This window comes from Apus apus, chromosome 2 (assembly GCF_020740795.1).
Source record: "Apus apus isolate bApuApu2 chromosome 2, bApuApu2.pri.cur, whole genome shotgun sequence".
NCBI classification, from domain to species: Eukaryota; Metazoa; Chordata; class Aves; order Apodiformes; family Apodidae; genus Apus; species Apus apus.
The window spans coordinates 116,845,777-116,869,857 of record NC_067283.1 but is presented as its reverse complement, the minus strand read 5'-3'; the positions used below and the strand labels follow the sequence as shown (position 1 = coordinate 116,869,857).

The 24,081-nt window shown below is 40.7% G+C and overlaps 1 protein-coding gene across 1 annotated transcript; it reads left to right on the top strand.

The window, feature by feature from the left end:
• The first annotated feature begins 2,384 nt into the window (after positions 1–2,384).
• On the top strand, positions 2,385–21,592 carry LOC127381736 (transmembrane protein 68-like). The gene is made up of 8 exons (XM_051612412.1): positions 2,385–2,412; positions 3,621–3,757; positions 8,846–9,176; positions 11,476–11,640; positions 14,267–14,460; positions 18,166–18,226; positions 18,621–18,760; positions 21,339–21,592. Exons 2-8 carry the CDS (start codon positions 3,704–3,706, stop codon positions 21,441–21,443), a joined length of 1,050 nt encoding a protein of 349 aa, XP_051468372.1. The 5' UTR covers positions 2,385–2,412; positions 3,621–3,703; the 3' UTR covers positions 21,444–21,592.
• The last annotated feature ends 2,489 nt before the right edge of the window (positions 21,593–24,081 follow it).

The following is a 24,081-nucleotide window of genomic DNA, read 5'->3' as shown; positions in this document are numbered from 1 at the left end:
GTATCATTGTGAACATTACTTCATTACAGATCTGCTTTTCAATAGCAGTTGTAGTTCCTACATTTCTTTCCAGTTTATTTTCAAGATAGGACACCATCATGCAAATACAAGGAAACAAAACACATACAAACAAACCAAAAGACTTTATTTCAGCTATATTTGGGCTTGGCCAGTAAGGGTTATGTACAACCTTTTTTCTATCTGCATTGATCACCTAAATCTACTTTTGTGACTTAAAGACTTTATATCTGCATTCTCTTGACTTCTTTACTAGCAAAACCACTTCTCCAATGATTCTGCTTCTCCATGCTAGGAAAGGTATATCAAGTTTTTCCTAAATGTCTTCTCTCACAAGAAAAGCTGTCATTGATGAAGTCTGCCTTGAGCCACAGAGGCCAGAAGCCAGCAGAGAAGCATCACTGGTGGGTGCTTTTTTCAGGTTTGTGACTACTTCCCTGAGTCACAGGTACAGCACAATGTATGTGCAGGAATAAATGTACTGCAGCCATGCATTTTATTTCATGGGAGCTATGCAAGGGCTGAAACTGGGATGAATGTGGCTAAAGAGAAGATGCTAAGATTGCAGCACTGTCTTGTGACCTCTGCATCCTCTGAAGAGAAGGTGTCAAGCCAATTTGCTTGTGTCAGCTGAATCAAGACTCAAAAAGTTTGGTGAGAGTCTAGGTGCTGAAGAATTTTCTTTGGGATAAATCCTACTGGACAACTATTGCAAATCCCCTTTACAGTGCTATTGAATAAGCTTGCTTACTTCTCTGAGCATTTTAAAGTTTGGGTCAGTATTTCTTAAGAACTTTCTGTCACACTGTGAACAGCAGTTGGTGGACAATTCTGCCCTCCTTCAAGACTTGTTTCAGTCCTGAACCAGTATGCTGTATCCTGGAAGAGGCAGACTCCAAGTTCTCTCTCAGAAGCCGTTTTAATCTTAAGAGGAGGACTCTAATAATAGAAACATTTTTTCTGGTGTTCACCTGGGAAACTAGATTCTAGGTTCCTCTCCTCTTCATTTGCAAATCACTGTTATTCCTCAATTTCTTGTTCTGTATCAAATCAGAAATTCTATCACCTGTCTTAAACAGGTCATATTAATCCTTTCCTGAATGTAAAAGTTGATACCTATTGGTCTTATCAATCTAAATGTGGCCTCTGCCATACTAACCACAGGGTGAATAACAATATGTAAGTCCATTATGTTTCAGGTTTCCTCTGCTCAATTTAGCTGCAACAGCATGCTCTAGTTGCGTTCTATTTAATTATATCCTGTCTATGTGACAGCCAGTTCTCCTAAGCTTTTTAAAGAGATTACTTCCTCTGCAAAACCAGCTCAACTCACTCATCAGTGCCATTGTCTGAGAGTTTCTTTAATCAGTGTCCACACAAACTGACTGGAAGCATGTTCCGGGGAGGCTTCATTCTTCCAAGCAGAGAGCAGGTGCTCCTGCCTTATGGACAGTGGTGGAGGCCATGTGGGAAGCTGTGCAAATGCTGAAATCCACTACCTGCAGCTGTTTTAGATCCCATCTCCCCACAGGATATACTGGCTGAACTGCGTGGAATTTCAAAGTAGCTGGATAGGAAACACTACTTCATCAATCATAGAATGGTTTGTGTTGGAAGGGACCCGAAGATCATCTAGCTCTAACCCCCTGCATCTTCCACTGGATCAGGTTGATCCAAGCTCCATCCAACCTGGCCTTGAACACTTCCAGGGACGGAACATCCACACCTTCTCTGATCAACCTGTTACAGTGTCACTTTCACAGAAAGGAATTTCTTCCTAATATCTAATCTAAATGTACCCTCTTCCAGTTAAAAGCCATCACCCCTTGTCCTGTTGCTATGCGCCCTTGTGAAAAGCCCCTCCCCAGCTCTCCTGTAGCCCCTCCAGGCACTGGAAGGCTGCTATGTCCTCTCCCCAGGAGCCTTCTCCTCTCCAGGATGAACAACCCCAAGCCTCTCCAGCCTGTCTCCATACCAAAGGTGCTCCAGCCCTCGGCTCATCTTCGTGGCCCTCCTCTGGACTCGCCCCGCCAGCTCTATGCCCATCTCGGGCTAAGCCACAGCCTCCTACCCCCGCCTGCCCGCCCGAGCTGCCGCTGCCCAGGCTTCCCGTGCCAGAGCCTCCTTCCTCCTCGCTCGCTCCTGGGCAGCTCTCCCCGGTAACCGCGGCAGGGACGGGGCGCTCCGGCCCCGCCGCGGGGCAGAGGAGCGGGCAGAGCGGCGCGGCGCGTCCCGCTGCAGCGCTGCCAGCGGAGGTTCGGGCGCGGAACCCCCCGGGGCTGCCAGGCCCAGTCCCGCCTCCCGGGGCCCCGGTGCGTGGGCGGCGACGCGCTTATCCCGGGAGACGGGGCCCGGGCCGCCGCGTCCTGGTGCGGGCCGGGCGGCCGCGGGCAGGTGAGCGGGGCCGGGGCGGGGCGGGCGGCGGGAGCGGGCGGCCCTTACCCCCGAGGGGGCACCGGGGCAGTGCCCCTGTTATAGGTGAATCAGGAATTTAATTTGCTGGTCAAATGTGAGTGTATGTGGCTGGGTGTTAAGCTGCAATGTTTGTGAAATGTTTGTAGTTCTGTTCTGTTATGTAATGGTTAATGTTGGAAGGCGCCGGGGCAGTGCCCCTGTACTCGAGCAACGGGCTTTCCTCAGGGGCTCTTAGCACCAGAAAGGGAGGGAGCCCCCCCTCCCCCCTAGTTTTCGCAGGTTGATGGCGTTTGAAAACGTTAATTACGTTTCCAGGCGAAGAAAAGGGGTAAATGTTGGTGTCGGCCACTTGCTCTGTTTTACCTGTGCCTGAGCGTGACGGGGGCCGCCACGAAACGGAGGTGCTGCTCCTCATAGACCTTCTTCCAGCTCTTGCCTGCCACATTTCAGGACACGTAGCTGAGGTGCCCAGCCAGGATAGTTCCTCGTTTGCATGTGGTGAACCAAACTCGCGTGGGAATTCCATTAATTGTATTTGCTGAGGCTGTCAGAGAATAAACGGGAAACAATGGGTTAGGTCCTCTCAGTGAGTGCAAAAGGGGGAATTGCCACCAAAAGCAGGGCACTGGGCTCTCTAATTGCTGATAGTTTCTAGTTTGGGGGTACCATAGAATCATAGAATGGTTTGGGTTGAAAGGGACCCTAAAGATCATCTAGATCCAACCCCTCTGCGTGGGCAGGGACACCTCCCACTAGATCAGTTTGCTCAGAGCCCCATCCAGTCTGACCTTGTACACTTCTGAGGATGGGGAATCCACAGCTTCCCTGAGCAACCTGTTCCAGTGTCCCACCACCCTCACAGGAAAGAATTTCTTCTTAATGTCTAACCTAAATCTCCCCTCCACCAGTTTTAATCCATTTCCTCTTGTCCTCTCACTACATGCCTTTGCAAAAAGTTCCTCCCCAGCTTGGAGTGGATGTACTGGTAGTCCATGAAGGTAGGGAAGGCTGTAGAAACATAGCAATGTAGAAGATGGATGGATGGATTTATAGAGGCAAATAAAGTGGGTGATGACCAGCAAAACAGTTATTTTCTGTGGAACTGGCACCAGAAATCTGGGAAATGTAAAAATGACATTGTAAGGAAAGATGCAGAGTTGTACCTATTAAATCATTCCCCCTTGCAGTTGATTTTGACAGAAGAGAAAGTGGAAGCTTGTCAGAAGAAAGCATATGTCAAAAAAACCTCTACAGAAGAGTCTCCAGTTACATGAAACTCATCTGCCCGCTATGCTCTGCTAAACCTGCTGCCAAGAACAAACTGGTAAGCAGGAAGACTGAGTTTATTCACTCTTTAAGCATGGTTGAAAGCCAGCTACAAGGTTCTAATTTCGATGCCATAGGTCTCTTGTCACAGCTTTGTTGCACTTCCGTATCCGGGGATTACAGTGTTGACAAGATTATCCTTATAATGGTGGTTCAGCAAGAGCTGGGGTGCTGAATGACAGGAAGCTTTTTTTTGTAATGGGAGCTCCCCTGTAAGTAGGGAGACATTAGTTCTGTCTCCCTCTGACACCACCTGTAATTTTACATCGTGGATACAGCTATTATTCTGGAATTCGATATGCTTTATAGGTGGAGCCCAAACAAACATCTTGCAAATCAACACAGATGTTGTTCTCTAGGTGAAGAATGAAATCTCCCAGAACAGTAACAATTCAAGTCCATCACTAGATGGGATGAGAAAAATAGAGACAATTTAAAAAATGTTTGTTCACAAAACACTATACCCACTTGTTAACATTTTATGGGATATTCAGTATTGAAGAACATGGGGGCTGCTCTTGGCTCAGATTGGACAAAAGGGGAAGAGAAATTCCTCTCTTAAATTTTGGGACTTGAGGCAAACCAGAACAGTTAGTAGTAAACATGTTGTGGTAACACCCTTGCATTGTCTTCCAGTGTGTACTCAAGCAGGTCTGTAGTAATAGCCTTGTAATAGACACTCAGATAATTATGTAATTATTTGCTATATGGTGTTTGCTAGAAAGGATGCTTCAAAATTGTGTTTTCAGTCTCAGCAAGGGGCTGGTGTGAGCTAGCCAGTAGAACATGTCAAAAATAGAAGTTCTGTCCTCTTGTCCTTTGATGTTATACTGGCAGCACAGAGGGATGCATTTACTGCGCTGGACTTGCATCATATTGTCTGAAAACAAGGGTCAGGGTTCAGTGATCAGGCGTCATTCTTTCCTTATTAAATGTTGGAAGCAGCATACAACTGAACTGTGGGAGCAGGAACTGAAACCTGGTTGAGCACCCAGTTTATAGAAAAAAGCCATGCTACTTCTAGTCAGTCATTTATTCTTTCTCCACTCTGGCTTGGATTCAACTGGAATGATGTTGAATCGGCTTGTGTCCCACCCACCCAGCTGGCTGGTGTATGCTGAACTCACTCCTTGTGTACACAACTACTTTCTTATGTCCTCAGTCAAATCTGCCCTGCTAATACCTGGTTTTTGGGTTTCTAAACATATTTTTGCACATTTACATATTTTAATTTCTTTCTAAAGTATTTTATTAGTGTCTACATTCAACTTAAAATTGGAAATTAATAAGTTGCTATGTTCATTTATACTGTAGTCTGTGAGCAAACAATGTTAAATGTACGTGTCTTCCAGCCAGCAAATACTTTTCTGTTACATAAAAAAAACTGGGATAGAGAAGGTGGAATCAGTGGGATGTTACATTGTTTACATTGATCAATTTAAGCATCCTATTAATATTGGGAGAAAATTCTGAAAATGCTCAATAATATAGACCGTAGACTCAACTTGTATTTGTTGGGGGTTTCGCTAATGGCTACTTTTTTTGTCATGTCAGTTGATTACATTATTCATTTATTCTGTGTTCAATTTAATGAGCTTTATTTTTTTAATCAAAATGCCAAGTGACAGTCGTAATGTATGCTCATAATCCCTGTAGGCCAACTTAAGTTTGGGCTGTTTCCAAGAGGGGTTTTGCTTGTGCCAGCATTTTCACAGCCTTCTGTTAGCAGGGAGCCAGCTGATCCTGTTGGAGACCAGCCTGGTGGGGAGAACATACGGCAAGGAGCTGGTGGAAGGGCTAGTTCCAAGTTCCAGCTGATTTGTGGCTTGAAGTGACTCTTTCACAAGCCCCTAGTAGCACTGTATGTGCATGACACCTGTACAAGCTATTGAACCTCCCATTTCCTCAAAGAATGGAGATCCCTTGTTTTTCTCAACATCTGTTTCCCACAAAATTATAGAGTTGCATCAGTTACCTTGGTCACATACCAGCTTTTTAGTAATCTTGCCAGCAATTCATCTGGCTGTTGAGTTTGTAGTTACTTGTGTCTGGGAACTCTGGAATAATCTTAAACCTCTTCCAGTCCTCTGGATTTTCCCTGGTCTTTCAAGAGTTACTGAAAAATTTAATTTCAGGAGGCCAGAGGGAATTTCAGGTATTTTTAAAAGAATGTGACAAGAATGTAAAAGAATGGTACAAGAAGGTACCTGGACTGGTTAGTCTTAAAATGTTGGTAGATTATATAATCTGTTGATCATCACGTTCCTGTCAGTGATCACTATATCCGTATTAATCCCATATCATATAGGGATTATTATTGGTACATTCACTATAGTGTCATGATCTGATAATCAGGTACATGGAGATTCTTTGCAATCCTGCCAGAGCAAAACAAAGGTAATACAGTATCGGGTGCACAAATAGGCTTCTCTTTAGGTAGAGCTTAGCTGGTAAAAGTTATAACTATATATTTGTCATAAGCTTATAGCAGATGTGATAGCTAACCCTAAACTACAAAAGAGAAGGATCAGGAAAGGAAATAAAGAGTTAAAGGAAAGTCACCACCCAGAGCTCCAGTGGAGTCCTGTTGGTCTCACAGTAGAAGAGGGGTGGTGGTCTAGTCCTAGGAGGCATCTAGAGAATGATGCTCTTCTCCTTTATTTAGTTAATTCCTGGAATAGCCACAGTGGTTACCCAATCACTGTTCCACTTTTGTAGTGAAATTCTTTATCACCTCCTCTGAATAGACTTCAAGTCTTTTCTGCCAAGTTGGTGATTTACATGAAAACACTCCCTGAGCCGCAGTTAATACGAGGCCTGGTTATCGCTGGATGTCCTTGCTCAGTGCTAGCTGTGGCACCGATTGTGTGCTTTTGTGTCTACAATCTCAGCACATCCCCCACGGAACTCCCCAGTTTGCAGTTGCCTTCATGCAGCATTTGCCACATTGTTGGCACATCTGGGGACTTGCTGAGTAAAATGGTTTGGTGGGTTGGTGAGACATCTCTTTAGTACAGCAATAAATCGTGCTTAACTCTTAGATGTCTCAAGACAAACACCAAACCAGTGTCTGAATACACTGTTTATCTCTTGGGCTGGTAGAGACAAGCACCATATATCCTGAGACAAGCACTTAACATGTCCTTCCCTGGGCTCTGACAGCACAGTATGCTCTGCAGGTGTTAGAGGATTTGCAGTCCTTGCTCTTATCAGCAACTTTAAACAATAACTTCTTTACTATAGAGTAGCACCAGCCATCAGCTTTATCCTTCCTAAACACCTTTAGAGACTTGAATATCTGAATCATGTAGACTGTTCCTGTTATTTCTTTCATGTTATTGATAAAATCTCTTTTCAGTGGTGATTTCCAGATCTTCCTATATCTTAGCCAGGCACCAGTCATCAAGATATCAACAATCCTGTATTAATCCTCATGACATTCTTAGTCACATTGGTTTTATTTGTTTGTGCCATGCTGAGCATCATTTGATACAGTGCTTGCTTCCTTTGAGCTCCTTGTTTACTATCCTTCCAGCTTGTGCTCTACCTATGAAACTGCCTTTATCTCAGCCTGAGAGTTTTTGCACGTTTACCCTTATGATTCTCTTGCCTATCCCTCTGAAGGGGGGGGGAGCAAGCAAGTGGCTGTGTGGTGCTCAGCTGCCTACTGGAGTTAAACCATGACAGTCCTTTTTGGTGCCCAACATAGAGCTCAAAAAGTTTGAGGTAAGGACATGTTTGATTGGAGTCTGAAAGACCAAATTTATTGCTTTTACAGCAACTTATCAGCAAGGTTTGCCATGGGGCTTGTTTGCCTTACTGCATGTTAAAGAGTATAGTGCTTGTTCGTGGCTACTTTTTGCTTTTACTGTTTGCTGTGCTCCTTGTCTTCCATAACTCTGATCAGAGCCATGCTTTAACATCAGTCCACTCCTATATTCTACTGAGGGCTTCAAAGAAGAAAAACAAAAGTGGAGTGGGTAGTGTATCACAGGCTTGCTCATTTAAATACATAGCTGAAGACAAAGTCGGAGAAGTTTGGACTTTCTCTACGTTATGATCTTGGCACTGACTGTGGCAACTATGATTTGTTTCTTGTACATACTTGTTCTGTTGTTGGAGCAGAAAATCTTACTCATTAAATAAGTAGTAACCTGATTGAGGCAAATAAAAGCTGTATTCAGTTAAGGATTACTGAACCTGATCACAATGTTTAAATCTCTGGCTAATGCTCAAGACTCTTAAAATCAGCTAGCAGTGCTAGAGTGCTCTTGCATTCCAGAGAAACCACTACTTGCTGTCAGACCCGCAGGCTGAGCTGTAGGAACAGACTAACTAGGGAGCAGCAAATGGGAAACATATCACTAGGGCCGTCAAGCCCACTTGGCCTTTGCCAGAGCTGGAAAATTTGAAAGAAGGGTGTGTTGGCATGGTTGTGTGGATGAGGGGTGAAGAGCTGCTTTTCCTAGTGTTACCAGCACTTCCAAATGCTATCTCAGGCACCTTCAGACCTTGGGAAGGGGCCACAGCTGCCCAGGTTTTGCTTGCAGCTCTTCAGCTTCTCCCTCTGTTTTTTGTTCCCCTTGCCACCGGTTGCTGCCAAACTGGGAGAGACCAGAAGGCCAGGCTGGATTCCCTGCAGAGGACTGGGAGAACCCAGCCATTGGTAGCAGTCTTCTTGGCTAATGATGCTGAAAATATTGCCACATACCCTCTTTTGAGATTCTAATAAGTAAGCCTTACTTATACAGAGAAATCATCTGATCAGCCATGTTCCATGGATCCTGAGGTTTCCTTGGACTCCAGCCCTTGTCCTTTCAGCATATGTTATCTGGATGTATAAACATGATGCATAAAAACATAACATAACCTCATCACTCTTTAAAATCGGCAGTGGATGGCAAGCACCAGCAGCTATCTTAGCATGACAGAGAGACAAAAGGTTTGACTCTGTGCTACACAAAACAGGCATCAGGTTTATGTACAGAAAACTTTTTTTCCTAAATTGAGAAACTTTCATGATTAGAGAAATTAGAGCGCTTTTTTTTTCTTTCCTTTTTTTTTTTTTTTTTCCTGGTCCATGCAGGACGTGATAGGCAGAAGAGAATCCTGTGCTTCAGGACAGATACCGATGACCATCCTAAGCTGCTTTGCCTACATATTGGAAGAATGGACTGTTGTGGAATACCTGAAGAAATACCTTTTTCATGTGATCATTGTCTTGCTGACAATTTCTGCAATATTAGTTTTTTTTATAGTTCCTTTAACAATCCTCTTTTTTCTTTACCTTACTAATATTTTTCTTCTAATATATCAGAGGAACAGTGAGGTAAAAGATGATCCCTTGAGTGAAGTCTGGGATAGTGCAAGGAAAAGTATAGCAAGGTTTTGGGATGTATATGCAAGAATCTGGCATGGTAAGTATGACACAGCTTGTTGGAAGGTTTGAATTACGATAAATAGTAAATACACGAGTTTTAATATACTGTTTTATTTCTTCCAAATGGATGCAAAGAAATTACATTTATTATACTTTGTATGGCATCTAACTCAAAAGTATTTGCTTAAAAGACTGATTGCAACATAGAATAAGCAGGATGAGAGGGATAAATTAGTTTACACAAGGTAAATTTGTCTTATGTGGCTAGGCAGGTGCACTTCTCTGTATAAGGTATGAGAGTGCAGTGTGGTGTCAATGTTAGTTTTAGGAATGCAATTGTGAGATAGATATGTGATTTAGTTTTTACCGTAGTAGCTGCTTAAAACCCACTTGATAAATGGCCAAAACACAACAACTACTTGGAAATGTAATTAGTGTCTTTTTAGTTGGCAACAACTACTTTGTGTTATAATTGAAAATAATTTGAAGAGCTGTAGGGACCGATAAATAATTAGATATCACATTTAAGTTTGTACTGTGGCAGAATTTAAAAGTAACCTGATTTTTCAGTTTCATTACACTCAACCTTCAGATACTTTCAACACACTGTGCTCCCTAAGAAGATCCTCAGCTGAGCCCTAGGGTTTTGTTCTTCCCACAGATGTAGTTGAAGGCTCAACTTTGCTTAACTTAAAGCAAGACTTAACTTTGCTGCCCTAAAGATGAAGAATAACAGGCTGTTATCTATGTTGCTGTCCTTCCTCACAGCTTTTTCATCTTTGAACATCCTGCAGTATAAAACTTTCTCCACCTCTAGGTAGGACTCTGCATGTTCCTTTCCCATCCTTCTCCCAGAATGGCTCATGATAGGAGCTGTAGTAGGGATGGAGATGAAGGCAGACAAGGTGGAAGAGAGCTCTTAGTTGGCAGATGCTGTGGTTTTCCCAAGCCTTTGTATACATTAGTCTCTGAGTCTGGCTTCACCTAAAACTTAAATGAAACATAGGAAGAGTCAGGAGAGGGATTTACAGAAGTCCATGTCTGTGAGGAAATTCCCTTCCATTGTGAAGTGAATACAGAATCACAGAATCATTCTGGTTGGAGAAGACCTTTAAGATAATCAAGTCCAACCATAACCTAACTCTGCCAAGTCCAGTGCTTAAACCACGTCCCTAAGCACCACATCTACATGGCTCTTAAACACCTGTGGGAATGGTGATTCACCCACCCCTCTAGGCAGCCTATTCTAACGTTTTATTACCCTTTCAGTGAAGAAGCTTCTTCTAATAGCTAACCTAAATCTCCTTTGGCACAACTTGAGCCCATTTTTTCTTGTCCTATTGCTTGGATAGGGATAGGTTACTTGGGAGAAGAGACCAACCTCCCCCTCACTACAACCTCTTCTCAGGTAGTTGTAGAGAGTGATAAGGTCTCCCCTCAGCCTCCTTTTCTGCAGACTAAACAACCCCAGTTCCCTCAGCCACTCCCCATAAGACTTTTTCTCCAGACCCTTCATCAGCTTCGTTGCCCTTCTCTGGACTTGCTCCAGTACCTCAATGTCTTCCTTGTAGTGAGGGGCCCAGAACTGAATACAGTACTTGAGGTGCAGCCTCATCTGTGCTGAGTCTGGGGGGAGGATCACTTCCTGCTGGTCACACTATTCCTGATACAAGCCAGGATGGTGTTGGCTCATATTCAGCCACTTGTCAATCAACATCCCCAGATCCTATTCTGCCAAGCAGCCTTCCAGCCATTCTTCCCCAAACCTGTAACTCTTGTGGAAAGAATGTCTCTTTGGGATTCTTACAGATTCTGGTTTGGACTTAAACATCTCAACCAGAGAAACTTTTTATTTTGTCAAATCCCAAACTTTTCATTCTGTCTAACAAAAATGGAGATTCACATTTCCACCACACTTCAGGAAAGTATCCTGGCTGCTCATCTGCATCTCATTTTGCCAATGAAGTGTTTTCACATAAGTATAGGGGTTTTTTTGTTTGTTTTGTTTGTTTGGGTTTTTTTAACTATTGTACTTTGGAGTGGGAAAAGTTGCTAATGGGAAATAATTAATTTAGTCCCCTCATGGGGGAAAATGTCAGTTTCAGGTCTGATCTAGTGGTTAAACTGACCAACAAATTAGTCCACCAATCACCTGTGGTTTTTGAGGAGCTTTCTCTTTGTTATCGACCAAAAGTTCTTAAATCTTTTAAAATCTGTGGCAGAGGCTTTCACAACTCTCTGAAAGTAATTTAACAAAGGACAGAAAAGAATTTTCTTTAAATTGCCAAGTGATTTGCAGCTATCATTGTCAGTGTATTCCGTTCCATCCCAAACAGGTTATGAGCTTCATGGTGTGGAAAACCTACCAGAAGGTCCAGGCATCCTTGTGTATTACCATGGAGCTATTCCTATAGACTACCTTTACTTTTTGTCTAGGCTGTTTCTCTGGAAAAAAAGACTCTGTTTGTCAGTAGCTGATCATTTTGTCTTTCGTTTACCAGGTAAGGACATGTTCTCTTGTATTTAAGCATCCTGGATTAACTCAACCTATTGCTGGTTTTGGTGAAGTTTACATTTATTACACTATCAAGACAGCTTTTATACTAAAATACTGCTTTTAGACATTTAAGCTAAAAGCTGGTTGATGCAGAAGGGCAAACAGGGTAGAAGATCCTGTCTTTTAAGTGAAAAGTCATAAAAATACTGGTAGACCCTCCAAAGCCAACATCCCTTTGAGATGAAATGTTATGCCTCAGTAGAAGGTGTAGGACAGGACTATATTAATGATCAATAGGCTGTGAGTGCAGAAGAGCCCACTAAGTGGTAGGATATCAATTATCTACATGTCCTCTACACTGAGTAGACATTACAGTGGGGTATGACATCAAATCTGTCTTTTCATCAAAGCCTTGATTAGAGTACAAAACTTACTTGAAGATTTTATTGTTGAAGAGACCTCTGTAATACTGACCACCACAATACCTTCAACACATTGTAGGCTGACGAACAAATAATTCCATTGTGAAAAGGAGACTATACAGGAAAGCAAATCTCATTTGCTCTCAGAAAAACAAGGCATAAAGAAAGAGCATCCAGAAGGAATAGCAGAGAGATTATTTAAAGGCACCTTTATACCACTTACATTAAAAATTATTATAAAAATAAAGAGTAAAATAAGCTATTTAAAAGTAGAAGGACATTCTTCAGAAAAGGAAGTTGTGTCCAAACACTGAAAACAAAGAGCATAAAGTCAAGCAAGTTTGAAGTAAGAACATATTAAGGCACTGCTAGAAAGATGATGAGGAAGAATTTGCTAAAGCATACTTAGTAGTACTAAAAATATCAAGGCATAGCTAAAGGTCATCAAGAGATTATTGGCTTTTAAGAGGACCCCTAAATGAAGATAAAGGTTAGCAGAATCTTGCAAAGGAGACTTTTTAGGTGATAAATGAGGGGTTACTGGTTCAAATTGAAGCCTCTGTAGCACAGATTTTTATTACAAATATATAGTAAACTACTGTCACACCAAGCAACACTCTCAGCTATGTGATTTCCGGACTTCTGATGTGTATATAACATACTGCTTGAATTATGTTCATGCTAGAGGAACAGAAGGTGGCAAATATGGTGTCAACCTATAAAAAGGCTACCGAAAACACAACTGATAAAAAAGACCACAAATAATGGAGATTATGCCTCTACATTTGCTGCATTAGTAGGAAATGTGACTAAAAGTAATAGACTGACTGGAACTTCTCCCTAACTCTCTCTTGCTCTACCATACTTGTTTTTTGCAGAGAAATGTTGAACTTCACAGACTGGTTCTTTGAAGAATGCTCATGAGCATAGGCTGAACCTCAGTCTGTTGGATTAATTACAGGCATGGGAGAGGTCTTTTTGTGCATTAATAAGTGGTTAACAGCTAAGTAATAAAGGGTAGGAATAAATAGCTAATTTTCACAAAGAAGCAGAATTCAACAGGTATACCGATGAAGATCAGTGCTGGCACCTAAATTATTCAACATAATATTAATGTAGATCAGGGAGGTGACAGCTTAATACTGGCCATTTTTTTTCAAGGCAGTAAAAGCCCACATAGTGAGCATGATTAACTTCAAATTCTAAATCACAAAGGGATTAAACAAAATCAACATCTGTCTTTGACAGAAAGATTTATCAAACATAATGCCTTGACTAAGATTAAATACAATTCAGTTACAGGATGTGGCACTGTTTATTCCATTGTCTTCTAATGTTTCTGCTGCAGACCTTTGTTGTGGTCCCAGCCACCATTTCTGGCAGTCCATTTATTAATATAAACAATTTATTTTCAAGCCATGATGTTGGAACAGTGAATTTGGAGACTGGGGAAGCTCTCCTTGGCTGAAGCTCTCCATGGGGTTTCCAAACTGATAGATTTAAAACGTGGAGGTAATACAAGAAAGCATAGAGTGGTTCTATGGATCTCAGTCTTTCTTTTGGAGAAATCCCAGTTGTGGAAATGAGGGAGATTCACCAGACTGTTCACACAGTGCTGAAACTGCCCTGCTAACTTCTGCCATTCATGCATCTTAAGAGCTGTAGAGCAGTTCAATTTGATCCACGTAGTTTACAATTTAACAAAAAAATACTCATTATAACAACTCAGAACCTCAATGTTTAAAATATTAAACATCACATTTTTAAAGAGCACTAGGAGTAGTCACTTATCAGGTATTTATTTTTGTAGTAATGTTTATTGTACTGAAAGTTTATATTCTTTTCTATATTAAAATATATTAAAAGAAGGAGGAAGGAATAGATGCTTATTTTGAGATTTCTAGCTATGATGCACAAGTTTTGGTTGCATGGCTAATAATGAATTATTACAGAAAATGGCATGTTGAGGCATTAATTTACTGAGCTGCTCCTGATAAGCTGCTTTATTTTTTGGGGCAAAAAAACTTGTCGTGTTTGTCATTTTGCCATTATTTACTCCATAGGTGTTTTACTTCCTTTGTACAAATTTGTCTTAGTCTAAATATATTGCTATTACATTTTAATTTAGCTGTAATCTTGTTCCCACACATAAGCAATATTTGCGTTATATTGTTATAACAATATGTATTTGCTACTTACTGATTGCAGGACTTAAATTATTACTCAAAGTGACGGGTGTTATGCCAGGTACAAGGGAAGAGTGTCTCATTGCACTGAAGAATGGACACCTGGTGTCCATCTCACCAGGTGGAGTCAGAGAAGCACTATTCAGTGATGAAAGTTATCAGCTAATGTGGGGGAATCGAAAAGGCTTTGCACAGCTTGCTCTAGAGGCAAAAGTGGTGAGTATTATATGTTACCAAAACCAGTTTATGCTTATTGCATACATGCTTAATTATAAAAAGCAGTTTAGGAGTGTTTGTTGGAATATCTTCCAGAAAGAAGAAGAGATTTCAGAGTACAGTTTTCTTTTTCTTTTCCCTCCACTTTCTTCAAGCAAATTAATCTGTAGGGAGCAAGGTTTTTTATGGAACTGTATAGCTTTTTCCTGACTGTTGTAAGGCATCTGCCTCTGCAGTTCCATGTCTACAGTTTCGTCATGCAGGCATCCAGTTTCTTGTCTTGACTATATTTCAGGTACCTTCACTGTCATCCTTCTTCATATTCCCATAAGGATTCATTCATTTTTCTTATCCTACTGGACTTCTATCTTTATCTTACTTCTGTATACCCAGTCATTTTCTTATGGCTCTTGAATACATTATCCTTATCTTTTGTTGTTCTAATTAATTACGGAAGGGTCCAGGATTTTGTTCTTACCTGTTCTTTTCTTCATGTTTTTGAAAGATTGCATCAACTAACACAAGGTGTGTCTACATAAGTGTCTGAGGTTGAATCATGTGTGCACTTCTGAAGCAGTTTTTCCATCTCACTCACTTATCATGCTTTCTTTCACATCATGGAAAATGTTAGAATACCTGAGCTTCATTCTTTTTGGCTGAAATGAAACCAAAAGTGGGACTTAATACTCGCAATTGCAAATGGGCCTTCAGTCAATGGTACCAAACAAGAATTAGTTACACATCAAAACAGAGCACTGAAATGTGTTGATGTCAGAACCTCAGCATCCTCTAGAGTTGTGCTTCTGTTTGTTTTCACCCCACTAATGTACACATGACCACAGTTTCAGTTACATTTTCCATATGAATTATGATCTGCAAATACAAACTTCTACTTCTTCCATCTGATTTCACATTTCACATGGTGAGACTGTTTCTCTGACACATTTCATTTGGGATGGCATAGAGCTGAAAGAGCAGCAATCGTCTCTTTTTCCTAACTGCCATTTCTCCTCATCATCACCTCTAGAAAGGAGTTTTCTGTCTTAATTTAGACTTAGCATACCTAGTGCTCTTTGTGTCTGACAATACTGGTACACCTCCAAGATTCAGCTGTTTTGCTGTGAACTTTCTGCTGCTTTCTTATTAGTTCATACCATCATTGTTCTTTACATTCTTATGTATAGCTCATCAATTGCAGTGCTCTTCATTGGCCTTCCACATAAACATAATCCTTTTCTGTCTACGTAGGATAACCTGTACAGGGAGATGAGTTCTTCCCATGGAAATTGAATTTCTTACCACCCCTTTCAGATTTCTTGAGCAATTATCTCACTTTCTTGCCCCATCCAATTTGTTGCTTCTCAAACTTTGCTTTGGTTTCTTGTGCTATAGAATCATAGAATGGTTTGGGTTGGAAGGGACCTTAAAGATCATCTAGTTCCAACTCCCCTGTATGGGCAGGCACACCTTCCACTAGACCAGATACCTCAAAGCCCCATCCAGCCTGGTTTGAACCCTTCCAGGGATGAGGCATCCACAATACAAAGTACCTAGAGATGCAAAATGCAGCTTCAGATTAATATTTCTTCATAACCTTATCTATCTCTGAAACCTTGTCCAGTAGGTTGAGGGAGGTTCTCCTCCCCCTCTCCTCTGCCCTAGTGAGACCCTACCTGGAGTACTGTGTCGAGTTCTGGGCTCCCCAGTTCAAGAGGAACAGGAATTTACTTGGGAGAGTCCAACAGAGGCCTATGAGGATGATTAAGGGACTGGAACACCTGTCTTATGAGGAAAGGCTGGGAGACCTGGGGCTGTTTAGTCTAGAGAGGAGAAGACTGAGAGAGGACCTTATTAATGTCTATAAATATCTGAAGGGTAACTGTCAAGAAGGAGGGCCCAATCTCTTTTCAGTTGTGCCCTGTGATAGGACAAGGGACAATGGATGCAAACTAAAGCAGAGGAAGTTCCACCTCAACATGAAGAAAAACTTCTTTACTGTAAGGGTCACAGATCACTGGAACAGGCTGCCCAGAGACATTGTGGAGTCTCCTTTTCTAGAGACTTTCAAGACCCATCTGGATGCATTTCTGAGTGACCTGCCCTAGATTCTGTGGTGGTCCTGCTCTGGCAGGGGGGTTGGACTTGATGATCTCCACAGGTTCCTTCCAACCCCTAACATTCTGTGATTCTGTAAACTCTGGAATAAATTTAGGGGCACTTATCCAATGGTTAAAGCAATTTTAGGCTGGGAGTCCTATTTCTGCTTCTTTGTCTTCTTATGTGGCCTTTTTAAAGTCATGTTTTACATTCTGCTCCCCTCTCCTGCCCTTTTTCTCAGAAGTGTGGGCTAGTAAATGTTAGTCACAATACTTCTTATATTGTATAGGCCTGTACTTCACCACTACTAAGAAAATATCAAAATGTGAATAGGATAAAGCCAGTCTAATTGATATGGGCATTCTGAATTTCCTTACACTGTTTTCTTCCTGTACATTAATTTAATAATAAAGAGTCAGAAAGAGGTGTCACTTTAACAACTTGAGTGAATCCTCATAATTTTGCTTTCATATCTGTCTTTCAAGCTACTTCAGACATTTCAACAGTCTTTTGCCAGATGTTTTCACTTCACTTAGAACCCCATAGTATAATTCTACAACACAATACGTTGTTTAGGTTTTGTTTAGATAAAAATCGAATTAAAATACTCTGAGTGCACTTTAATATAGAGTGCCACCCTGGTCAAAACACATCACAAAAATTCTTATTAGTACTCCTATTAATCCTTTCAGACTTCCATAATTTAGAATTACATGGAAATAGCTGAATAGTAGTACCTAAAATTCTTAGCACCTTCTATTGACAGAGTTTGTTTTTGTTTTGTTTTGTTTTTTTTTAATTAAATGACTTGGGTATTCATTGAAGATAAGGTTCTCAACAGTGTGAAAGGTTCTTGTGGTCATTTGTATGTTTAGTAAAACAGATACTGCATAGGATTATCTGCTACGCAGAGGGCAGAGAGTATTTTCTCCTTTGATATCTACTAGCCTGAGCTCACGTTTACAGTGATGCTGTCAGAGAAGGAGAGTGTTACTATTTAATGTTAAGACTCAGTGAACTTCTGGGACATGTATTTGTCTCGGTTAAATTTCTCAGGGGTGATCCAGCTCTCTTGCACTATTCCTAAAATTTAAAGAGTTTTGTCTACCTGATAGGTGGGTTTCAAACATTTTAAATGTTAGACTTACAATATTCAAACAGTAGCTGAAGCTAAGTGTGGTATTTTTAGTGTCGAGTAGTTGTATGCTTTTAAAAGAATACTATTTTTTTTTAGACAGAGAAACTGCACGACTTCATTTTATGGTTCAGTCAGCAATACTGCAATTAACACATAACATACAAGTTATTTTTTTAGAATCTCAGTTATATTTTGTAATGTGCAGTCAGAATGAAAGGTATAAACCTCTAATACAATGTCAGTCGTTTTCCTTACAAATGGTGACTTTAAAACAGCAATGTTTGTGGGAGCTGAGAAATAGAATTTAACTTCTATTCTGGAGTTTACAAGATTTTTTGTTTGCTGCTTACCTAACTGATAATTATCCTTTGTATCCAGCTGAGGTTTTTTAGCTGAATTAAAATGCACTAAAATATAAATTCAAATCTGGTATAACATTTTCCTCTTTTTTTTTCTTTCTGATTCCTTAGCCCATCATTCCAATGTATACTCAAAATGTCCGAGAAGGATATAGGATGTTTAAAGAAAGAAGTAAGAACTTCAGAATTTAAGTATTTGGAATGTTTTCTCCCCTCTTCTTTTAGGTTTCTCTCATTTTTCTCTTAGATTTTGCTTTTCAGACTTCGCTTTACTTTGGATTCTCTTAACATGCTTGCTGTGGGTCAGAAGTATCACCAATATGGAAACAGCTTGTGCATAACTGGTTTGTGCTGTGTGATTTTGTTCTTTCATGCAGCCTTATTTCAGCAATCTATCAAGTCTATCAAGCTTTGTTTTGGTGGAGTTTCCTAAATGCTGTGATTTCTTCCTGACTGTCAGAGAAAGCATGCATTTTCAAGAAGTCTTCCATATTAATCAGATTTCAAGTTTGGATTGTGTTTTCTGTGACTGTAACCTCACTTTTTCCTCCCTTAAACTATTTCAGAACTCTTTAGACAGCTGTATGAAAGCACTCGATTGCCGTTTACTCCTCCATACGGAGGACTCCCAGTTAAATTCCGCACATACATTGGGGAGCCAATCCCTTACGATCCAAATGTAACTACAGAGGAGTTAGTTGAAAAGGTAAGTTAGCTCTCCTGGCAATATTGAACTGCACACTTGGCGCTCTGTTATATATGGACTTGAAACTCATTTTTTGTATGGTTGAATAAAGATAAAATAGAGTTTTACTGGCCTGTTAAAGCAATGGGCACTTCAGCTCCAGCATTTAACGTACGGGTACCTACAAGTATTGACTTTGTAGTAGTTGATTGGGATGCTCTCATCCTTTCAGAATGTGAGTTCTGTCTTCTTGGGATGCTAATGTTGTTTCTCCCATACCTTTGATAACTTTGATAAGTGAAATGATGTAAACTATTGTCACGTTTGACTCAGGATTGGCAATTAACCCAGTGACAATAATGCTGTCAGTCCCCTTCCCCCTCCCACCCAGGTAGGGAAGGAGAGAGAAAATGAAGGGAAGAGACTTTCTGGATTGAAAACTAAACTAGACAGCTTTAATTAAAAATTAATTATAAAAGAAACAATGTCCAAATATATACAAATGTGTGCAGGAATGTGCAAAGCCCGTATCATGTCCCTCCACCCCCAGCAACTCCCAGGGCATCTCCTGAGCTGTGAGCAGTTCTGAAATGTCCCGGAGATGCCAGAGAGAGTGGCAGAGCAGATGGGAGCTGAGGGGAGAGTTGTGAGGGTCAGGAATGCATGGGCCTAGAGGCCAAAGGAGATGGATAGATGGAGTCATCCCTGGACGCCAGCTATGGACAGAAGAAAATGGAAGAAGAAGAAGGAAAGAAGTTGACTTCTGTCATCTCTGACCTTACACCGAGCTTACATAGATATATGGAATGGAATACTTGGGTCAATTTTACTGTCTGTCTAGTCCACTCCTCCCTACGGGGGAGCTGCAAATATGACTCTTCTGCTCCTGTAGCATCTGAGGCAGCAGAACAAAATATCCGTCCACTAGCTGGAAAACTTCCTGCTAGTTAAAAGAGAGCTCACTGACAGAAAAAAAAAAATCAGTAATAGAAAAATTGGCTTCATCCTTGCTCAAACCAGGACAACTATTGTTTTAAATTCAGTTTTCAGTAACAAGGAAAATAAATTTCATTTATAACAAATACCATTCAGAATCTTCTCTAAATAACATGGGGCTCTAGAAACTAAGTTCCAGAAGAGCTTCAGCCACTTTGACAAAAGGAAAATGTTTAAAAATAATTTTCATTCAAAATAGAAAAATATTTTTAGTACCTACAGCTTGGTAAAAGCAGTGGTTTGCAGGAGCATAAAACCATTTACAGATCCTAGGTTTAGGCATTTTTCAAAACACTAATATATACAGAAAATGCACTTGTAAAAAAAAACTCCATGGAAGATGAAAGGAGAGCTCTATGCAAAAAAATATAATAAAATCTGCTATGGCCTAGGACTACACAGATCAAAATACTTTTTAGGAATCACTGCTGTAAAAAACACCTCACTGCCCCCGAAACGATGTCAGATGGCCAGTTTTTCTTTTCTTTCCTTTTCCCCTCCCCCCCGTTTCTTTTAAGGAGCTATTGCCATTGTGCTGGGCTTCACAGTAGTGAAACCAGAAAGACGGGTTTGGTCGGTTACAAGGGAACTGCCCCAACAAGCTGTGGAGTTCAGTTTCAGCAGGTTTAGGAGGCTGGAAACAATATTAGTGCTAAAACTGCCCTTATGGTTATCCATATTCTTGTATTTTGGGAGAACAGTATTTTGTGTACCAGCAAAAGTGACTCTCAAATTTCCCATGACATTGATTTGCTTTAGTAAGTCAAGCTTTGACCACCCACTTCAGTGGAAGTATGGTTACATCTTCCATGGCTCGTATATTTCAAGAAAACTCAACTTCAATGAGGTTTGAAATTAGCCATGTCCTGGCTGACCTCTATCTGATCCTGCCCTGGAAATCAGTCTGGACATGAATCTGTAAGGGAAATTTTGGCTACTCATTTCTTCTATTCCCAGGGATATTCTACCATCACTCTGGGTAGACTACCAGAGTATGTAGCTACTTATTTCAAGTTTAAATACATGAGGAAAAACTAAGGGAGATTATTCCTTATCCCTAGTAGAAATACAGAATATTCTATGTATTATCTTCATAAACCTGCATTTGAGTCTCATGTAGAGTATAAAAATATAATCAGAATTTAGATACAAATTATCTTCTTGTGTGCATGCTGTACATGATACAGTTGCAGAAGAACTCATGTTGGGAAGGACAGACGGAGGTTCCTACTCCAAATTCTTGGTCCCAGCAAGGTCAGCTAGAGATCAGATTAGGTTAGTCAGGCATTATCCAGCACCTGGATATTGAAAACCTTCAGGGAAGGAGATGGCACAAACTTAGTATCTGCATGCGTTAAAGGCTGCTTGGACTTAGTAATGCCAAGGTTTGATAAATCTCAATACTTTGAGCCTGTTCAAACTGCAGTCTGTTTTTATCTCTTTCCAAGGGAAGAGTCATGAGGACAACCAGCTAATATAAAAGACAACTTTCTTCTTAAAGTAGATGTTATGTGTGAATTTCCCAATGCCATTTAAACCTCTGAGAGGTCAGTCATTATACTTCCTTCCTTGCATCATCCCTTCTCTTCTCTTCTCTTTTCAGACAAAGACTGCTGTTCAGGCTCTCATAAGCAAGCACCAAACAATCCCAGGCAGCATATGGAAGGCTTTACTGGAGCGATTTGATAAATGTTGTAAAAGTGATTAAAATGCTTATGTTTATTTCATTGTTTTTACAGCATACATTAAAAACCAATGTCCTATGGCAATGATGACTAATAATTGGCATTCAAGCAGTTTAATTAACAATTGGTGTTCAACAAGTTGCTACAGAGTTGACAATGAAAACAATTAACCTCTTGAATTGAGCAACGCAACAGCTAAATTTCCCTAAAGGAAATGATGTAGCCAGGATTTACCTGGTTCCTAAAACAAGTATGTCCATACATCTGAGAGCCTCAGTTTTATCTAAATGGTGGTTTTATGGTTTGAGTGGTTCATAGTCCAGTTTCAGAGCAGAACCTTAGGGCCAGTGTTTTCCCACCAGAGTCCACCCTTAGTGGACACGTTCCCCATTGGACCCCACACAAGACAGTGTCAGAAGAAAAACTCTCACTTTAGCTAATGATCTACTTAGATCAGGTCATTTTTCTGGAGTGACTACACAAAGAGAAACAATCCCATTAAACCAGATACTAGACTTCTACAAACACAACAGCTTAGTGGTTCAGTACCCTAGAAACTAGGAATGCTACACCAGAGACATTTCCCCCACAGAAAGAAGACTCTCAGAGAAAAAAAATAGCTTTAGTTATGTGTAGCACTATGGAAATACACGTAGAAAGTATTTTCAGGTCTGAGCTGATACATACATGCGCTATTGCACCACACAGTGCTGGTTGAGGGGACGAGGCTGCCCCCAGGTTGAGAATCCCTGTATTCCAGCATGTCTGCAGTATGGATGTGCTTTACTCACCCAGATATCCTGGTAAACAGGGAGTAGGCTTGGCGGAAGTTTATGTAGGTAATGAAGGGTTGAAGCACATCCTAACTGGTGGTTTGCCTAAAAAATGCAGTACTGCAACAATGTTATCTCCATATGGATCGAACCTAAATGCCTGCTTGGAAAGGTGCACACAGGCAGAGACGTCTTCCTAATACAACTGGCAAAACATTGAAACTTGCTACAAAGTAGAATGTGCTTTTATAGGCTGTGGGATGGTGTTACTGGTGGGAGTGGGAGAACTTTGTGTAATCTATCCAATCTGCCATTAAATGCGACCAAGTCTCTTAACATCAAACACCAAGAAAGGCAATTTTTGTGCTTCATGCTTCCTCCTTTTAATTCCCATATCATCTTTCCCTCAACATCTTAAGACTTTATGTAGCATCTAAGGAAATATATAAAACTTTTTCCCATTTTCACTAGAAAACTAAATCTATTATTTGGATTAAAATAAATCAATTTTCTTCCCATGCTGCTTCTCCACAAATATTTCTGGCACAATCTGCAGAGGGGAGCAGAATAGACAGGTGGGTTATTTCCCTAGAGCAAAAAGAAAAGAATCCTGTCCTGAAAAATAAAATTTCTCAAATTCATTCTAATACATAGGAATGTTTACTTGATCACCTCAACTCTAATTGCTGTGCACAGGTCGAAAGCTTTTTCTCCCAGCAGAGACTGAACATGCATAGGAGATGATAAACTAAAGCAAACCAAGATGCTGACTCACATGCCTGGACACAAACAGGAATTCAAACCATGCAGCCTTACACACAGTGAACTCCAACAATATAAGCTAAATTTTAAAAGTCTGAGCTTAAGCTGAGTTAGAAAAGGAACTAAAAGAAAGGGCTATCAAATCCTCAGATAGCCACAGATGAAGAAGCAAGAGGAATTAAGAGTAACTGGAATCTGAAAGCACTCATTGTATTGCAGAAACTATGCAAAAGGAACTGACGACACCCTCCTCTGAATATCCCATCCTATTTTTCAAGTACAGTAGCATAATCAATGAATACGTTGTAGTCATCTGAATTTGCACAACCTTCCAAACTCTGAGCCCTCTGGATACCTGATGCCACAGGCTGTGCAGCAACTCTGACCAGAGCACCAGCCCTGGATAACTAATATGTGATCAGACCACTGATTGTCTTTCAAAGTGGGGGTTTGAGCCTAGATCTCCTGTATCTCAGACAGCTCTTAGCAGTTTGCTAACAAAGCTCCAAGTTTTTCCTGGACTATTTTATTATACAGCAGCTTCTCTGTCTTATCTGCAGCATTGCTGAAGTGAGCTGGAGTGAAAACTAATTTCTATTCGTTGTCTTATACCACAGTTGGCTTAAAAGTATTTTCTGGGGTCTCAAGGTGGTAGACAAAACTATTACTGGGATGTGTGAGTGAGTTTGAATGACATGTGACAGTGGTTTTTCTAATACAAAAAATTTGAACATATTTTTTCCAGAAATATTAGAATATTGCTCTAATTAAGAGAGAGTTGTTATTATTTTAGAGTCCCCCCCCCCATCGCTAAATTTTTACTCTTTTTAAGAGCAGTATTATAAAAAGCAGAACTAGAAACTGGTACTATAGAAACTAGCAGAAACAAGTATGTATTTTCATACAAGCAGAATGGTCAGTGCAGATCAAATCACTCCCCTACTACACACTTTCTGGCCTCTGTCATACAATGAAAAAGAGATGAAAAACAGCCCATGCAAATGACCTGTGTCCTCCTTGAAGGTAAGCAGCATTTACGACTCTTTTGGGGTACAGTGTGCCTAATGAACAATGACAGCCAGTCAGGAAAATGCAACAGGGAAAGGTCTGGAAGTGCTCACAGCCA

Coding starts and splice junctions, on each gene's coding strand:
- LOC127381736 (XM_051612412.1), top strand. CDS start 3,704: ATGAAACTCATCTGCCCGCTATGCTCTGCTAAACCTGCTGCCAAGAAC. Junction 14,461..18,165: donor TTGCTCTAGAGGCAAAAGTG/GTGAGTATTATA, acceptor CTGATTCCTTAG/CCCATCATTCCAATGTATAC. Junction 18,227..18,620: donor TAGGATGTTTAAAGAAAGAA/GTAAGAACTTCA, acceptor AAACTATTTCAG/AACTCTTTAGACAGCTGTAT.